The 12,286-nt window shown below is 30.6% G+C and overlaps 6 protein-coding genes across 6 annotated transcripts, besides 1 other annotated feature; 4 read left to right on the forward strand and 2 right to left on the reverse strand.

Moving 5' to 3' along the window:
• Window positions 1-584: 584 nt before the first annotated feature.
• TVAGG3_0863980 (uncharacterized protein) lies at window positions 585-1,775 on the reverse strand (the record flags this gene model as incomplete). Its single annotated transcript, XM_001314581.1, has 1 exon — window positions 600-1,775. The coding sequence occupies one exon, from the start codon at window positions 1,773-1,775 to the stop codon at window positions 600-602; it is 1,176 nt and encodes a 391-aa protein (XP_001314611.1).
• A 212-nt stretch (window positions 1,776-1,987) lies between these two features.
• Window positions 1,988-3,330, forward strand: TVAGG3_0863990 (protein of unknown function (DUF3447); the record flags this gene model as incomplete). Its single annotated transcript, XM_001314582.1, has 1 exon — window positions 2,118-2,966. One exon carries the CDS (start codon window positions 2,118-2,120, stop codon window positions 2,964-2,966), a length of 849 nt encoding a protein of 282 aa, XP_001314612.1.
• A 250-nt stretch (window positions 3,331-3,580) lies between these two features.
• TVAGG3_0864000 (protein of unknown function (DUF3447)) lies at window positions 3,581-4,054 on the forward strand (the record flags this gene model as incomplete). Its single annotated transcript, XM_001314583.1, has 1 exon — window positions 3,581-4,054. One exon carries the CDS (start codon window positions 3,581-3,583, stop codon window positions 4,052-4,054), a length of 474 nt encoding a protein of 157 aa, XP_001314613.1.
• A 4,760-nt stretch (window positions 4,055-8,814) lies between these two features.
• On the forward strand, window positions 8,815-9,066 carry TVAGG3_0864010 (Ankyrin repeat family; the record flags this gene model as incomplete). The annotated part of the gene is made up of 1 exon (XM_001314584.1): window positions 8,815-9,066. The coding sequence occupies one exon, from the start codon at window positions 8,815-8,817 to the stop codon at window positions 9,064-9,066; it is 252 nt and encodes an 83-aa protein (XP_001314614.1).
• A 392-nt stretch (window positions 9,067-9,458) lies between these two features.
• Window positions 9,459-9,557: a mobile genetic element.
• A 247-nt stretch (window positions 9,558-9,804) lies between these two features.
• TVAGG3_0864030 (uncharacterized protein) lies at window positions 9,805-10,634 on the forward strand (the record flags this gene model as incomplete). The annotated part of the gene is made up of 1 exon (XM_001314585.1): window positions 9,829-10,602. One exon carries the CDS (start codon window positions 9,829-9,831, stop codon window positions 10,600-10,602), a length of 774 nt encoding a protein of 257 aa, XP_001314615.1.
• A 477-nt stretch (window positions 10,635-11,111) lies between these two features.
• Window positions 11,112-12,266, reverse strand: TVAGG3_0864040 (spectrin binding; the record flags this gene model as incomplete). Its single annotated transcript, XM_001314586.1, has 1 exon — window positions 11,112-12,266. The coding sequence occupies one exon, from the start codon at window positions 12,264-12,266 to the stop codon at window positions 11,112-11,114; it is 1,155 nt and encodes a 384-aa protein (XP_001314616.1).
• Between the last annotated feature and the right edge of the window lie 20 nt (window positions 12,267-12,286).

Raw genomic sequence — 12,286 nt, forward strand, 5'->3', positions numbered from 1 at the left:
GAAACATTTTGTTCTCCATTTGATGCTGAGTCTAAATCTCGATTTTTGAATTTTCTTCTTTCCAAATTTCTTTTTTCCAAATTAGAAGTTTAATTCAAATTTTCAATAGTTTATATATTTGCTCAAACCGTCTTAGATTTTCTTACTTTTTGGGGATTTTCTCTCAAAATATACAAAAATAGTAATATCAATACATGTGTCTAATATACTTTAAAACCATCGTGATAAAATTCAAAAACGAAGAGTTCTTCTCTCCAAATTTTTTTCAAAATCAAAAAAATGAGATAAAAAAATACGTTTGGAAAATTCATTTTTAGCATTTTAGGAATTTTCTCACTTTTCTTCCAAATTGACATCCTTACAAATGGCCATTTTTTCTTTCGGAAATATAGGGTGTTTGCCTCACAACGACGTTTTTACTGTTTTCCTCCAATTTTCAAAAAATTATTTCTACTTCTTTATTGGATGTTAAATTCATCATTAATAGTTCAAGTTGCTTAGTTTATACATGTAGAGCTAATGAAATTACGTTTAAAACAATTTTCTCACATTCAAAAAATTATTTTGTAAAAATTTGGAGAATATGAAAAGAAAATTCTCTATTTATAAAAATTTAATAACATTCTATGTGGTAAAGGGACAAAATTATCAATAAGTGCTACTATGAAGCACAAAGAACTGCAGACAAGTCCAATTTTAGAATTTGATGCGATCAAACTTGAAATTATCGCAATAAAAATCAGTCTGCATGAAATACCTCTTAATGCTAAGTCCGGGATATCGGAAACAAACGAACATATTGAGGTTAATATTGAATTTATTATTGAAAACAAAGCAATTAAAATATTTGTTACTGAAAGTACTTTTCTTTCAAATGCTAATACTGGGATGCAAGAAATTACGTATAAAATCATTAATCCGTTTGAATCTGCGTTAATTATCGAAATAATACAGTCTTTTGAGGAAGGAATATCGAATGATGAGCGCATAATATGATATGAAGAGTCAATCTTGAAAAGAGTTAAAATCGAAATAATTAATAATAAAAAGAAAATCAAAATCCCAACTGGCCAGCTTGGAGCCTTTTTTGGTGATGTAAAACAGCCGAGAACTAAGATAAGAGGAACTAAAAACATAAAACAAAGTTCATATTTCATTATTGTCGCAAAAGATGCGGTTAATATTGATAGAAATGCTGAAACTATCCAGGGTAATGAAAGTATTTCTGATTTTTGGAGCTTTAATGAAAATAAAACTGTTGATATTACTAAAAATAAAGTTAAAGAAAACCCAAACGAGCCATACAGCATACTAACGAAACTTCTGTCTAAAAATATCGTGAGAGTTGTAATAACACCAACATTTGGAGTATAAAAGAAAATTGTTGCAATAGAATAAAATCCGTAAGCGAATAACGAAATTATTGTTGAATTAAATGCTTTATACATAATATCGTTTTGAACTGTCATCTGAATGAAGTCATTCACCCAATCTATGGCATGAGATTTGATTATATTTTCTGATGGAGTAATGAAAAATGAGAAAGCAAACGATGAAATGAAAAATATGGTAATAATCAAAAACGATGACCTCAAAGTTCTATCTGAAATCGAATCTTCAATTACAGTATTATGTCTATAAACTGAAGAAACACGAATTCCTTTGGTAAGTTTCTTCCTCGAATCCAAATTTATCCTTTGCATTCTTTTTTGCGGTGGTCTATCGAGTGTATTATAGAATTTTGGAGGTGTTGAAAATGGTGTATGGCGATCCATGTTTTTTGAGTTACAAAAATGATTATTTAATGAGGAAATAATAAATGGCATGAGAAGTTTATGAATAATATCATGTTTTTACTTTATTTTGTCAATTTTGCTCTCAAATTTGATATTTACTATTCATAGCTGCAGGATGAAGCGGAGTGCCCAAATCGGCCATTCTTGCATTTGCATTAGCGCCATTCTTTAAAAGAACTTCTATAATTTCATGATATATTAAGTTTCGAGTTCTCAATATCGCATTCTTTGAATTAAATTCTAATTTGTATCTATTGTCAAAAAATCCTTTCTATTTTTAAACAAAAGGGTTAAAACAAAAATTAGATTAAATTTTTTTTAATGTCTCGTAAAGACATTCAATCAAATAAATATAGTGAATTGCGAAGTACTCATAAAGACTACATAGATTCATATATTGCATTGTACCGGCTGAAAACGGAAAAAGAAGAAGAATTAAACTCGATTTACATAATGATCAGATCAGCATTGATCGATTCAAAGAAATATCTCCCAAAAAATATTATAAGAGATCTTTTAAATATTATTCAGTTTAATAATCGCTATGCAAAGTCATATTTATATCTTGCTAAACGTATTTCTGATGATTACAATGTAATTCAGGTCGGCAACATTCCACCAACATCTAACTTCCTATTTTATAATGAATATGGAATTACATTAGACAAATCCGAAAATGTCGAAAAAATTAATAAACGTGATCTCGATATTCATTCGGAAAATACAATTTACAAGGCAATTATGGATAATGACAAAGAAACATTCATACAATTCATTGAAAGAAGTAATCATTATAAAGATCAACGTCTTAATAACATTTTATATCCAGAAACTTATTCAGGATATTCATTACTTGAATTATGTTGTTACCATGGAGCAGTTGATTGTTTCAAGTTATTAAGAACGAATTTTAACTCAGAAATAACTCAAAAATGTCTTCAATTATCGTTTTTAGGAGGAAATCAAGAGATCATGAGTGAATGTTTGAAATATCAACAACCAAATAAATATTGCATGGAATATGCAATTATTTCACACAACATTGATTTTGTTACCTTTTTGATGAATGAACACAATTTTGAGATTGATTTATATTCTTGCGGAATACACAAAAATCTCGAATCATTTTTAGTTTATTTCGATCAAACAAAAGATTTTAAAATAGTTTAGTCGGTTTTTGCATTTTTAAAATGTTAGTCACCTTTCTCCTTCCAAAGTGAAAAAAAATTGTTTAAAATATAAAAAGAATTTTTATTCGCATAGGCGACAAACAAGGATTTATAAATAAATAATGGGGCTTTGAGTATTGATCTGAATTGAATCAGATAATTAGCCGTAAAAAATCTTCTAATAACGATTTCTCATGCATGAAAGATGGCTATGAGTGGCGTTAATGAGGGCGTTTGATAATTGGAGTTGGACATAAAATTTGGAGATCTTAATTTTTGAGAATTTTGGTGCGATCTTACTGGTACAAGCAAGAGTATGGAAGGAGATTGAACTGAGAAAAAAACTAGAGCATGCAAAAGAATCATGCTACAGCTTAGTTGAATGTCATTTATGCAAATAAAAATATCTTTTTCAAATTTCAAACAAATTTTTGCCACTTTTTGAAAGAAGATAAGGTAACAAACATTTTAAAATGCAAAACCTAGACTTAAACTATGCCGAAATGTGAGCTCACCGTTACGGTTTTTCTTTTTTTTGGGGCTCGCAAGCTCGCCCCCAAAGAAAAAACCGTAACGGTGACTAACATTTAGGAAAAATGTTTTGTTTATTCGGCGATGTTTGGAATAGCTCCCCTTTGCGAATATTTACTTTTAAATGGTGCAAAAATCAATGATAAAGATGATTACGGATTAACCGCTCTTCATTATGCAGGAAAATATAATAATAAAGAAACAGCAGAACTTCTTATTTCACGTCGTGCAAAAATCAATGAAAAAGATAAAGATAAAAAACCGCTCTTCATTATGCTGCAGAACACAATAATAAAGAAACAGCCGAATTTCTTATTTTACTTGGTGCAAAAATCAATGAAAAAGATAATTATGGTGAAACCGCTCTTCATTATGCGGCAAAGTACAATCATAAAGAAACAGCAGACCTCCTTATTTCACATGGTGCAAAAATCAATGAAAAAGATAGATTTGGTGAAACCGCTCTTCATTATTCGGCAAAGTACAATAAAAAAGAAACAGCCGAATTTCTTATTTCACTTGGTGCAAATATCAATGAAAAAGATAGTTATGGTTTAACCGCTCTTCATTATTCGGCAAAACACAATAATAAAGAAACAGTAGAACTCCTTATTTCACTTGGTGCAAAAATCAATGAAAAAGATAGTAATGGTTTAACCGCTCTTCATTATACGGCAAAACACAATAAAAAAGAAACAGCCGAACTCCTTATTTCACTTGGTGCAAAAATCAATGAAAAAGATAGATTTGGTGAAACCGCTCTTCATTATGCGGCAAAATATAATAATAAAAAAACAACAGAACTCCTTATTTCACATGGTGCAAATATCAATGAAAAAGATAGATATGGTGAAACAGCATTTCATTATGCAGCAAAACACAATAATAAAGAAACAGCCGAACTCCTTATTTCACATGGTGCAAATATCAATGAAAAAGATAATTATGGTGAAACCGCTCTTCATTATGCGGCAAAGTACAATCATAAAGAAACAGCAGACCTCCTTATTTCACATGGTGCAAAAATCAATGAAAAAGATAGATTTGGTGAAACCGCTCTTCATTATTCGGCAAAGTACAATAAAAAAGAAACAGCCGAATTTCTTATTTCACTTGGTGCAAATATCAATGAAAAAGATAGTTATGGTTTAACCGCTCTTCATTATACGGCAAAACACAATAAAAAAGAAACAGCCGAACTCCTTATTTCACTTGGTGCAAAAATCAATGAAAAAGATAGTAATGGTTTAACCGCTCTTCATTATGCGGCAAAATATAATAATAAAAAAACAACAGAACTCCTTATTTCACATGGTGCAAATATCAATGAAAAAGATAGATATGGTGAAACAGCATTTCATTATGCAGCAAAACACAATAATAAAGAAACAGCCGAACTCCTTATTTCACTTGGTGCAAATATCAATGAAATAGGTAGTAACGGCGAAACTGTTCTTCATTATGCGGCAAAACACAATAATAAAGAAACAGTAGAACTCCTTATTTCACTTGGTGCAAAAATCAATGAAAAAGATAGTAATGGTTTAACCGCTCTTCATTATGCGGCAAAACACAATAAAAAAGAAACAGCCGAACTCCTTATTTCACTTGGTGCAAAAATCAATGAAAAAGATAGATTTGGTGAAACCGCTCTTCATTATGCGGCAAAATATAATTAAAAAAACAACAGAACTCCTTATTTCACATGGTGCAAATATCAATGAAAAAGATAGATATGGTGAAACAGCATTTCATTATGCAGCAAAACACAATAATAAAGAAACAGCCGAACTCCTTATTTCACTTGGTGCAAAAATCAATGAAAAAGATAGTAATGGTTTAACCGCTCTTCATTATTCGGCAAAGTACAATAAAAAAGAAACAGCCGAACTCCTTATTTCACATGGTGCAAAAATCAATGAAAAAGATAGATTTGGTGAAACCGCTCTTCATTATGCGGCAAAATATAATAATAAAAAAACAACAGAACTCCTTATTTCACATGGTGCAAAATCAATGAAAAAGATAGATTGGTGAAACAGCATTTCATTATGCAGCAAAACACAATAATAAAGAAACAGCCGAACTCCTTATTTCACTTGGTGCAAAAATCAATGAAAAAGATAATTATGGTGAAACCGCTCTTCATTATGCGGCAAAGTACAATCATAAAGAAACAGCAGACCTCCTTATTTCACATGGTGCAAAAATCAATGAAAAAGATAGATTTGGTGAAACCGCTCTTCATTATTCGGCAAAGTACAATAAAAAAGAAACAGCCGAATTTCTTATTTCACTTGGTGCAAATATCAATGAAAAAGATAGTTATGGTTTAACCGCTCTTCATTATTCGGCAAAACACAATAATAAAGAAACAGTAGAACTCCTTATTTCACTTGGTGCAAAAATCAATGAAAAAGATAGTAATGGTTTAACCGCTCTTCATTATACGGCAAAACACAATAAAAAAGAAACAGCCGAACTCCTTATTTCACTTGGTGCAAAAATCAATGAAAAAGATAGATTTGGTGAAACCGCTCTTCATTATGCGGCAAAATATAATAATAAAAAACAACAGAACTCCTTATTCACATGGTGCAAATATCAATGAAAAAGATAGATATGGTGAAACAGCATTTCATTATGCAGCAAAACACAATAATAAAGAAACAGCCGAACTCCTTATTTCACTTGGTGCAAATATCAATGAAATAGGTAGTAACGGCGAAACTGTTCTTCATTATGCGGCAAAACACAATAATAAAGAAACAGTAGAACTCCTTATTTCACTTGGTGCAAAAATCAATGAAAAAGATAGTAATGGTTTAACCGCTCTTCATTATTCGGCAAAACACAATAAAAAAGAAACAGCCGAACTCCTTATTTCACATGGTGCAAAAATCAATGAAAAAGATAGATTTGGTGAAACCGCTCTTCATTATGCGGCAAAATATAATAATAAAAAAACAACAGAACTCCTTATTTCACATGGTGCAAATATCAATGAAAAAGATAGATATGGTGAAACAGCATTTCATTATGCAGCAAAACACAATAATAAAGAAACAGCCGAACTCCTTATTTCACATGGTGCAAATATCAATGAAAAAGATAATTATGGTGAAACGCTCTTCATTATGCGGCAAAGTACAATCATAAAGAAACAGAACTCCTTATTTCACATGGTGCAAAATCAATGAAAAAGATAGATTTGGTGAAACCGCTCTTCATTATTCGGCAAAGTACAATAAAAAAGAAACAGCCGAATTTCTTATTTCACTTGGTGCAAATATCAATGAAAAAGATAGTTATGGTTTAACCGCTCTTCATTATACGGCAAAACACAATAAAAAAGAAACAGCCGAACTCCTTATTTCACTTGGTGCAAAAATCAATGAAAAAGATAGTAATGGTTTAACCGCTCTTCATTATGCGGCAAAATATAATAATAAAAAAACAACAGAACTCCTTATTTCACATGGTGCAAATATCAATGAAAAAGATAGATATGGTGAAACAGCATTTCATTATGCAGCAAAACACAATAATAAAGAAACAGCCGAACTCCTTATTTCACTTGGTGCAAATATCAATGAAATAGGTAGTAACGGCGAAACTGTTCTTCATTATGCGGCAAAACACAATAATAAAGAAACAGTAGAACTCCTTATTTCACTTGGTGCAAAAATCAATGAAAAAGATAGTAATGGTTTAACCGCTCTTCATTATACGGCAAAACACAATAAAAAAGAAACAGCCGAACTCCTTATTTCACTTGGTGCAAAAATCAATGAAAAAGATAGATTTGGTGAAACCGCTCTTCATTATGCGGCAAAATATAATAATAAAAAAACAACAGAACTCCTTATTTCACATGGTGCAAATATCAATGAAAAAGATAGATATGGTGAAACAGCATTTCATTATGCAGCAAAACACAATAATAAAGAAACAGCCGAACTCCTTATTTCACTTGGTGCAAAAATCAATGAAAAAGATAGTAATGGTTTAACCGCTCTTCATTATTCGGCAAAGTACAATAAAAAGAAACAGCCGAACTCCTTATTTCACATGGTGCAAAAATCAATGAAAAAGATAGATTTGGTGAAACCGCTCTTCATTATGCGGCAAAATATAATAATAAAAAAACAACAGAACTCCTTATTTCACATGGTGCAAATATCAATGAAAAAGATAGATATGGTGAAACAGCATTTCATTATGCAGCAAAACACAATAATAAAGAAACAGCCGAACTCCTTATTTCACTTGGTGCAAATATCAATGAAATAGGTAGTAACGGCGAAACTGTTCTTCATTATGCGGCAAAACACAATAATAAAGAAACAGTAGAACTCCTTATTTCACTTGGTGCAAAAATCAATGAAAAAGATAGTAATGGTTTAACCGCTCTTCATTATTCGGCAAAGTACAATAAAAAAGAAACAGCCGAACTCCTTATTTCACATGGTGCAAAAATCAATGAAAAAGATAGATTTGGTGAAACCGCTCTTCATTATGCGGCAAAATATAATAATAAAAAAACAACAGAACTCCTTATTTCACATGGTGCAAATATCAATGAAAAAGATAGATATGGTGAAACAGCATTTCATTATGCAGCAAAACACAATAATAAAGAAACAGCCGAACTCCTTATTTCACTTGGTGCAAATATCAATGAAATAGGTAGTAACGGCGAAACTGTTCTTCATTATGCGGCAAAACACAATAATAAAGAAACAGTAGAACTCCTTATTTCACTTGGTGCAAAAATCAATGAAAAAGATAGATTTGGTGAAACCGCTCTTCATTATACGGCAAAACACAATAAAAAAGAAACAGCCGAACTCCTTATTTCACATGGTGCAAAAATCAATGAAAAAGATAGATTTGGTGAAACAGCATTTCATTATACGGCAAAACACAATAAAAAAGAAACAGCCGAACTCCTTATTTCACATGGTGCAAATATCAATGAAAAAGATAGTAATGGTTTAACCGCTCTTCATTATGCGGCAAAATATAATAATAAAAAAACAACAGAACTCCTTATTTCACATGGTGCAAATATCAATGAAAAAGATGAATATGGAAGAATAGCTCTTCATTATGCAGCAGAACACACTATTGAAAAAACAGCAGGACTCCTTATTTCACATGGTGCAAATATCAATGAAAAAGATAATAACGGAGAAACCGCTCTTCATAAAGTAGCCAGATATAATAATAAAGAAACAGCTGAACTTCTTATTTCTCATGGTGCAAATATCAATGAAAAAGATAAGTTTGGTGAAACCGCTCTTTTCAACGCAGTAATGAATGATCTTAAAGAAATAGCAGAACTTCTTATTTTACATGGTGCAAATATCAATGAAAAAGATATATATAAAATAACCGCTCTTCATATGGCACTATATAGATTTAACAAAAAAATGATAAAATTTCTTATTTTACATGGTGCAAATATCAATGAAAAAGATAAAAATGGAGAAGCTGCTCTTCAAATTGCAAAACGATATCATGACAAAGAAATAATAAAATTTCTTATTTCACATGGTGCAAAATAGTCAAATTATCTGGAAAACTTTTATGCATAGTAGAAAATGTGAAATGGAAATGCACAATTTCTCTCAATTTTTCGAACACTTCTTGCCTATCGTTTTCGAAGTGGCGCTTCACACCGCTAATAAATTTTTGAGAACAACATTGGTTGTTTGTTCAGCAAAATTATTTCAACGAATTACGATTCACAATTTGATGTAACATAATAATATCTCATTGATTTTTGACTATTGATAATTCGAAAAGTCATTTTCTTCACTATTTAATTGGCGCTTTGCGCCAATCAAACAGCTCAGATTAATAATATGATATTATTTCAAATATGATGAAAATTTTTGAGTGAAAACTATCAAAATAAAGTCTTAAAAAATACATTTTTAGAAATGGTTTTTGATTCTTAAGGGTGCACTTACCACTTTCTGACACTCTCTCAAAAAGAGATATACGGGCATGGAGAGTATAGAAAATAAAACCTTAAACAAGAAATTTGAGAGAACCTTAATCATTTTACGTAATTCACATATCTTTTTATTCGTTTAGTAACTTTTCAAACTAAGATCATATCATTCATATTTGGGGATTACTGATTCTGTTTATCTTATTTATTTTGAAATCTGTCGTTTAGATCTTCGTGTGATCATCTTTCAACAGACAATCACTATATATATCATCTAGCGGCGCTACGCGCCGATAGATAAAGGAAAAGACGTTTATATCGTTGTGATAGGAAAAAAAAGAGTTCAATGAAATCGTCATTAGTATCAAGTATGGATATGGGAGATAATACACAACGAACGGCAAATTACACCATATATAAATTGCAAAAGGAATTACAAAAGGCAAATGAAAAAATTCAGCTACAAGAGAAACAAATTAATGATCTTCGAATAGAAAATTCAAAATTAAGAGGTAATATTGGCGTTCAAGAAGACCTTCAAAGTCAGAACACAGCACTTCGTCAAATTCATGAACACATGACTAAAGAACACAAAATTGAAATTGAAAACTTTAAGAGACAAATATCTCAGCTAAAGTCTAAATTAGACTTTGCTAATGCCAATACTGAAGATCAGATTAGAGAATATCAATACAGAATATCCAAATTAGAGCAAGAAATTAAAACACTGAAAGACACCTGCAAATCTAAAAACCAAAGAATAGAAGATCTCAAGAATGCTCCAAATCGTACAATAGATGATGAAGATATAAACAGGCTCAACGAAACGATTCAAATTCAAAATTCAACAATCGATAGTTTAAAGGATACAATAGTTCATCAGAACACACAAATTTCGAATTTATCGCGCGCTGTGACTGAAACTCAATCCCAAATAAACATTTCAGCATTCAATCAAACAATTGAACTTAATTCTCCGCAAAAATCAAATAATACATCAGATAAAAATATAGGGGAAGAAGAATTGGATAATAATCAAACAATGAGTGACTTCATTCTTGCTCTTCAACTAGATGAATCTGATGAAAATCACTCTCGTCATCATAGGAGTCATCATCATAGATCAAGATCCTCAAGGCATTAAAATAACATATGGTTTCTTTTATATTTTTGTTTTTATAAAATTAATTGTTTGCATTTTTTTTATTTATTTTTATTTTTATTAAAGGTACAGACACTTTTTATGACCAGAGAACATATATGACTTTGATAAATAAGTTAAAGTCATATTAATCATATTTCCAAATAATATATGCTCGTTCTCATAAAAAACATGCATGTCACCTTTAGAATAGTAATTTATAAATAGATATAATATGTGTTCATTCTAAAATATAAAATATATGATATTTTAAACAATATGATACTTGGAATACTCAACTGATATCTGGTTCAGAAATTATAATATAATAAAAGAAATTCTCGTCAGTCTTATCAATCTCTAAACATTTTGAAAGTAAGTGCATCTTAGAATAAGCTCTATTGTAATTAAATGATTCAGATTTTTTAAAGCTATTTTTTATTTCTAGTGAAATAAATATGAGAAAATATTAAAAGAATAAAGAAAAGAATCATTTGATTGAAAATGGAACATTATAATATTTTTGCACCATGTGAAAGAAGAATATTGGCTGTTTCTTCACAATCATGTTCTATTGCATAGTGCAGAGGCGTTTTCCCGACTTTATCTTTTATGCTGATATTCGCACCATGTGAAATAAGAAATTCGGCTGCTTCTTCTCTGTTTTTTACTGCGGCATAATGAAGAGCGGTTTTCCCATCATTATCTTTTTCATTGACATCCACACCATGTGAAATAAGAAAACTTATTACAATTTTATTGTTAAATTCTGCGGCATAATGAAGAGTGGTTTTCCCATCTTTATCTTTTTCATTAATATTTGCACCACGTGAAAGAAGAAATTCAGCGGTTTCCTTTCCATGATGATATATTGCTCTAAGAAGAGCTATTTGTCCATATTTATTAATTTCATTGATGTTTGCACCATGTGAAAGAAGAAATTCAGCTATTTCTTTTCTATTAAAATATGCTGCTTCATGAAGAGCTGTTGTTCCATATTCATCTTTTTCATTGACGTTGGCACCATGTAAAATAAGAAGTTCTGCAGTTTCTTTACTATTTACATGTACTGCTTCATGAAGAGCTGTTTCTCCATTTTGATCTTTTTCATTGATTTTTGCATCGTGTAAAATAAGAAATTCAGCATTTTCTTTTCTATTATAATATGCTGCTTCATGACGAGCTGTTGATCCATATTTATTTTTTTCATTGATATTTGCGCCATGTGAAAGAAGAAATTCGGTAATTTCTTTGCTATTGCATCCTGCTGTATAATGAAGAGCTGTATTATCATCTTTACCTTTTTCATTGATATTTGCACCATGTGAAAAAAGAAGCTTGACTGTTTCTTTTCTATTATATTCTGCTGCAATATGAAGAGCGGTGTTTCCATATTTAACTTTTTCATTGATATTTGCACCATGCGAAATGAGAAGTTCCACTATTTCATTCATATGAATTATTGCAGAGCAAAGAGGGGTATCCCCATTTTTATATTTTTCATTGACATTTGCACCATGTAAAATAAGAATTTCAGCTATTTCTTTATAATTTTTTTTGATTGCATAATGAAGAGCGGTTTTTTCATTGTCATCTTTTTCATTAATATTTGCACCATGCGAAATAAGAAGTTCGGCCATTTCTTTACTATTATATTTTGCTGCCATATGAAGAGCGGTTTTTCCCC

The sequence above is a fragment of the Trichomonas vaginalis genome, chromosome VI (genome assembly GCF_026262505.1).
Source record: "Trichomonas vaginalis G3 chromosome VI, whole genome shotgun sequence".
NCBI lineage: Eukaryota > Parabasalia > Trichomonadida > Trichomonadidae > Trichomonas > Trichomonas vaginalis.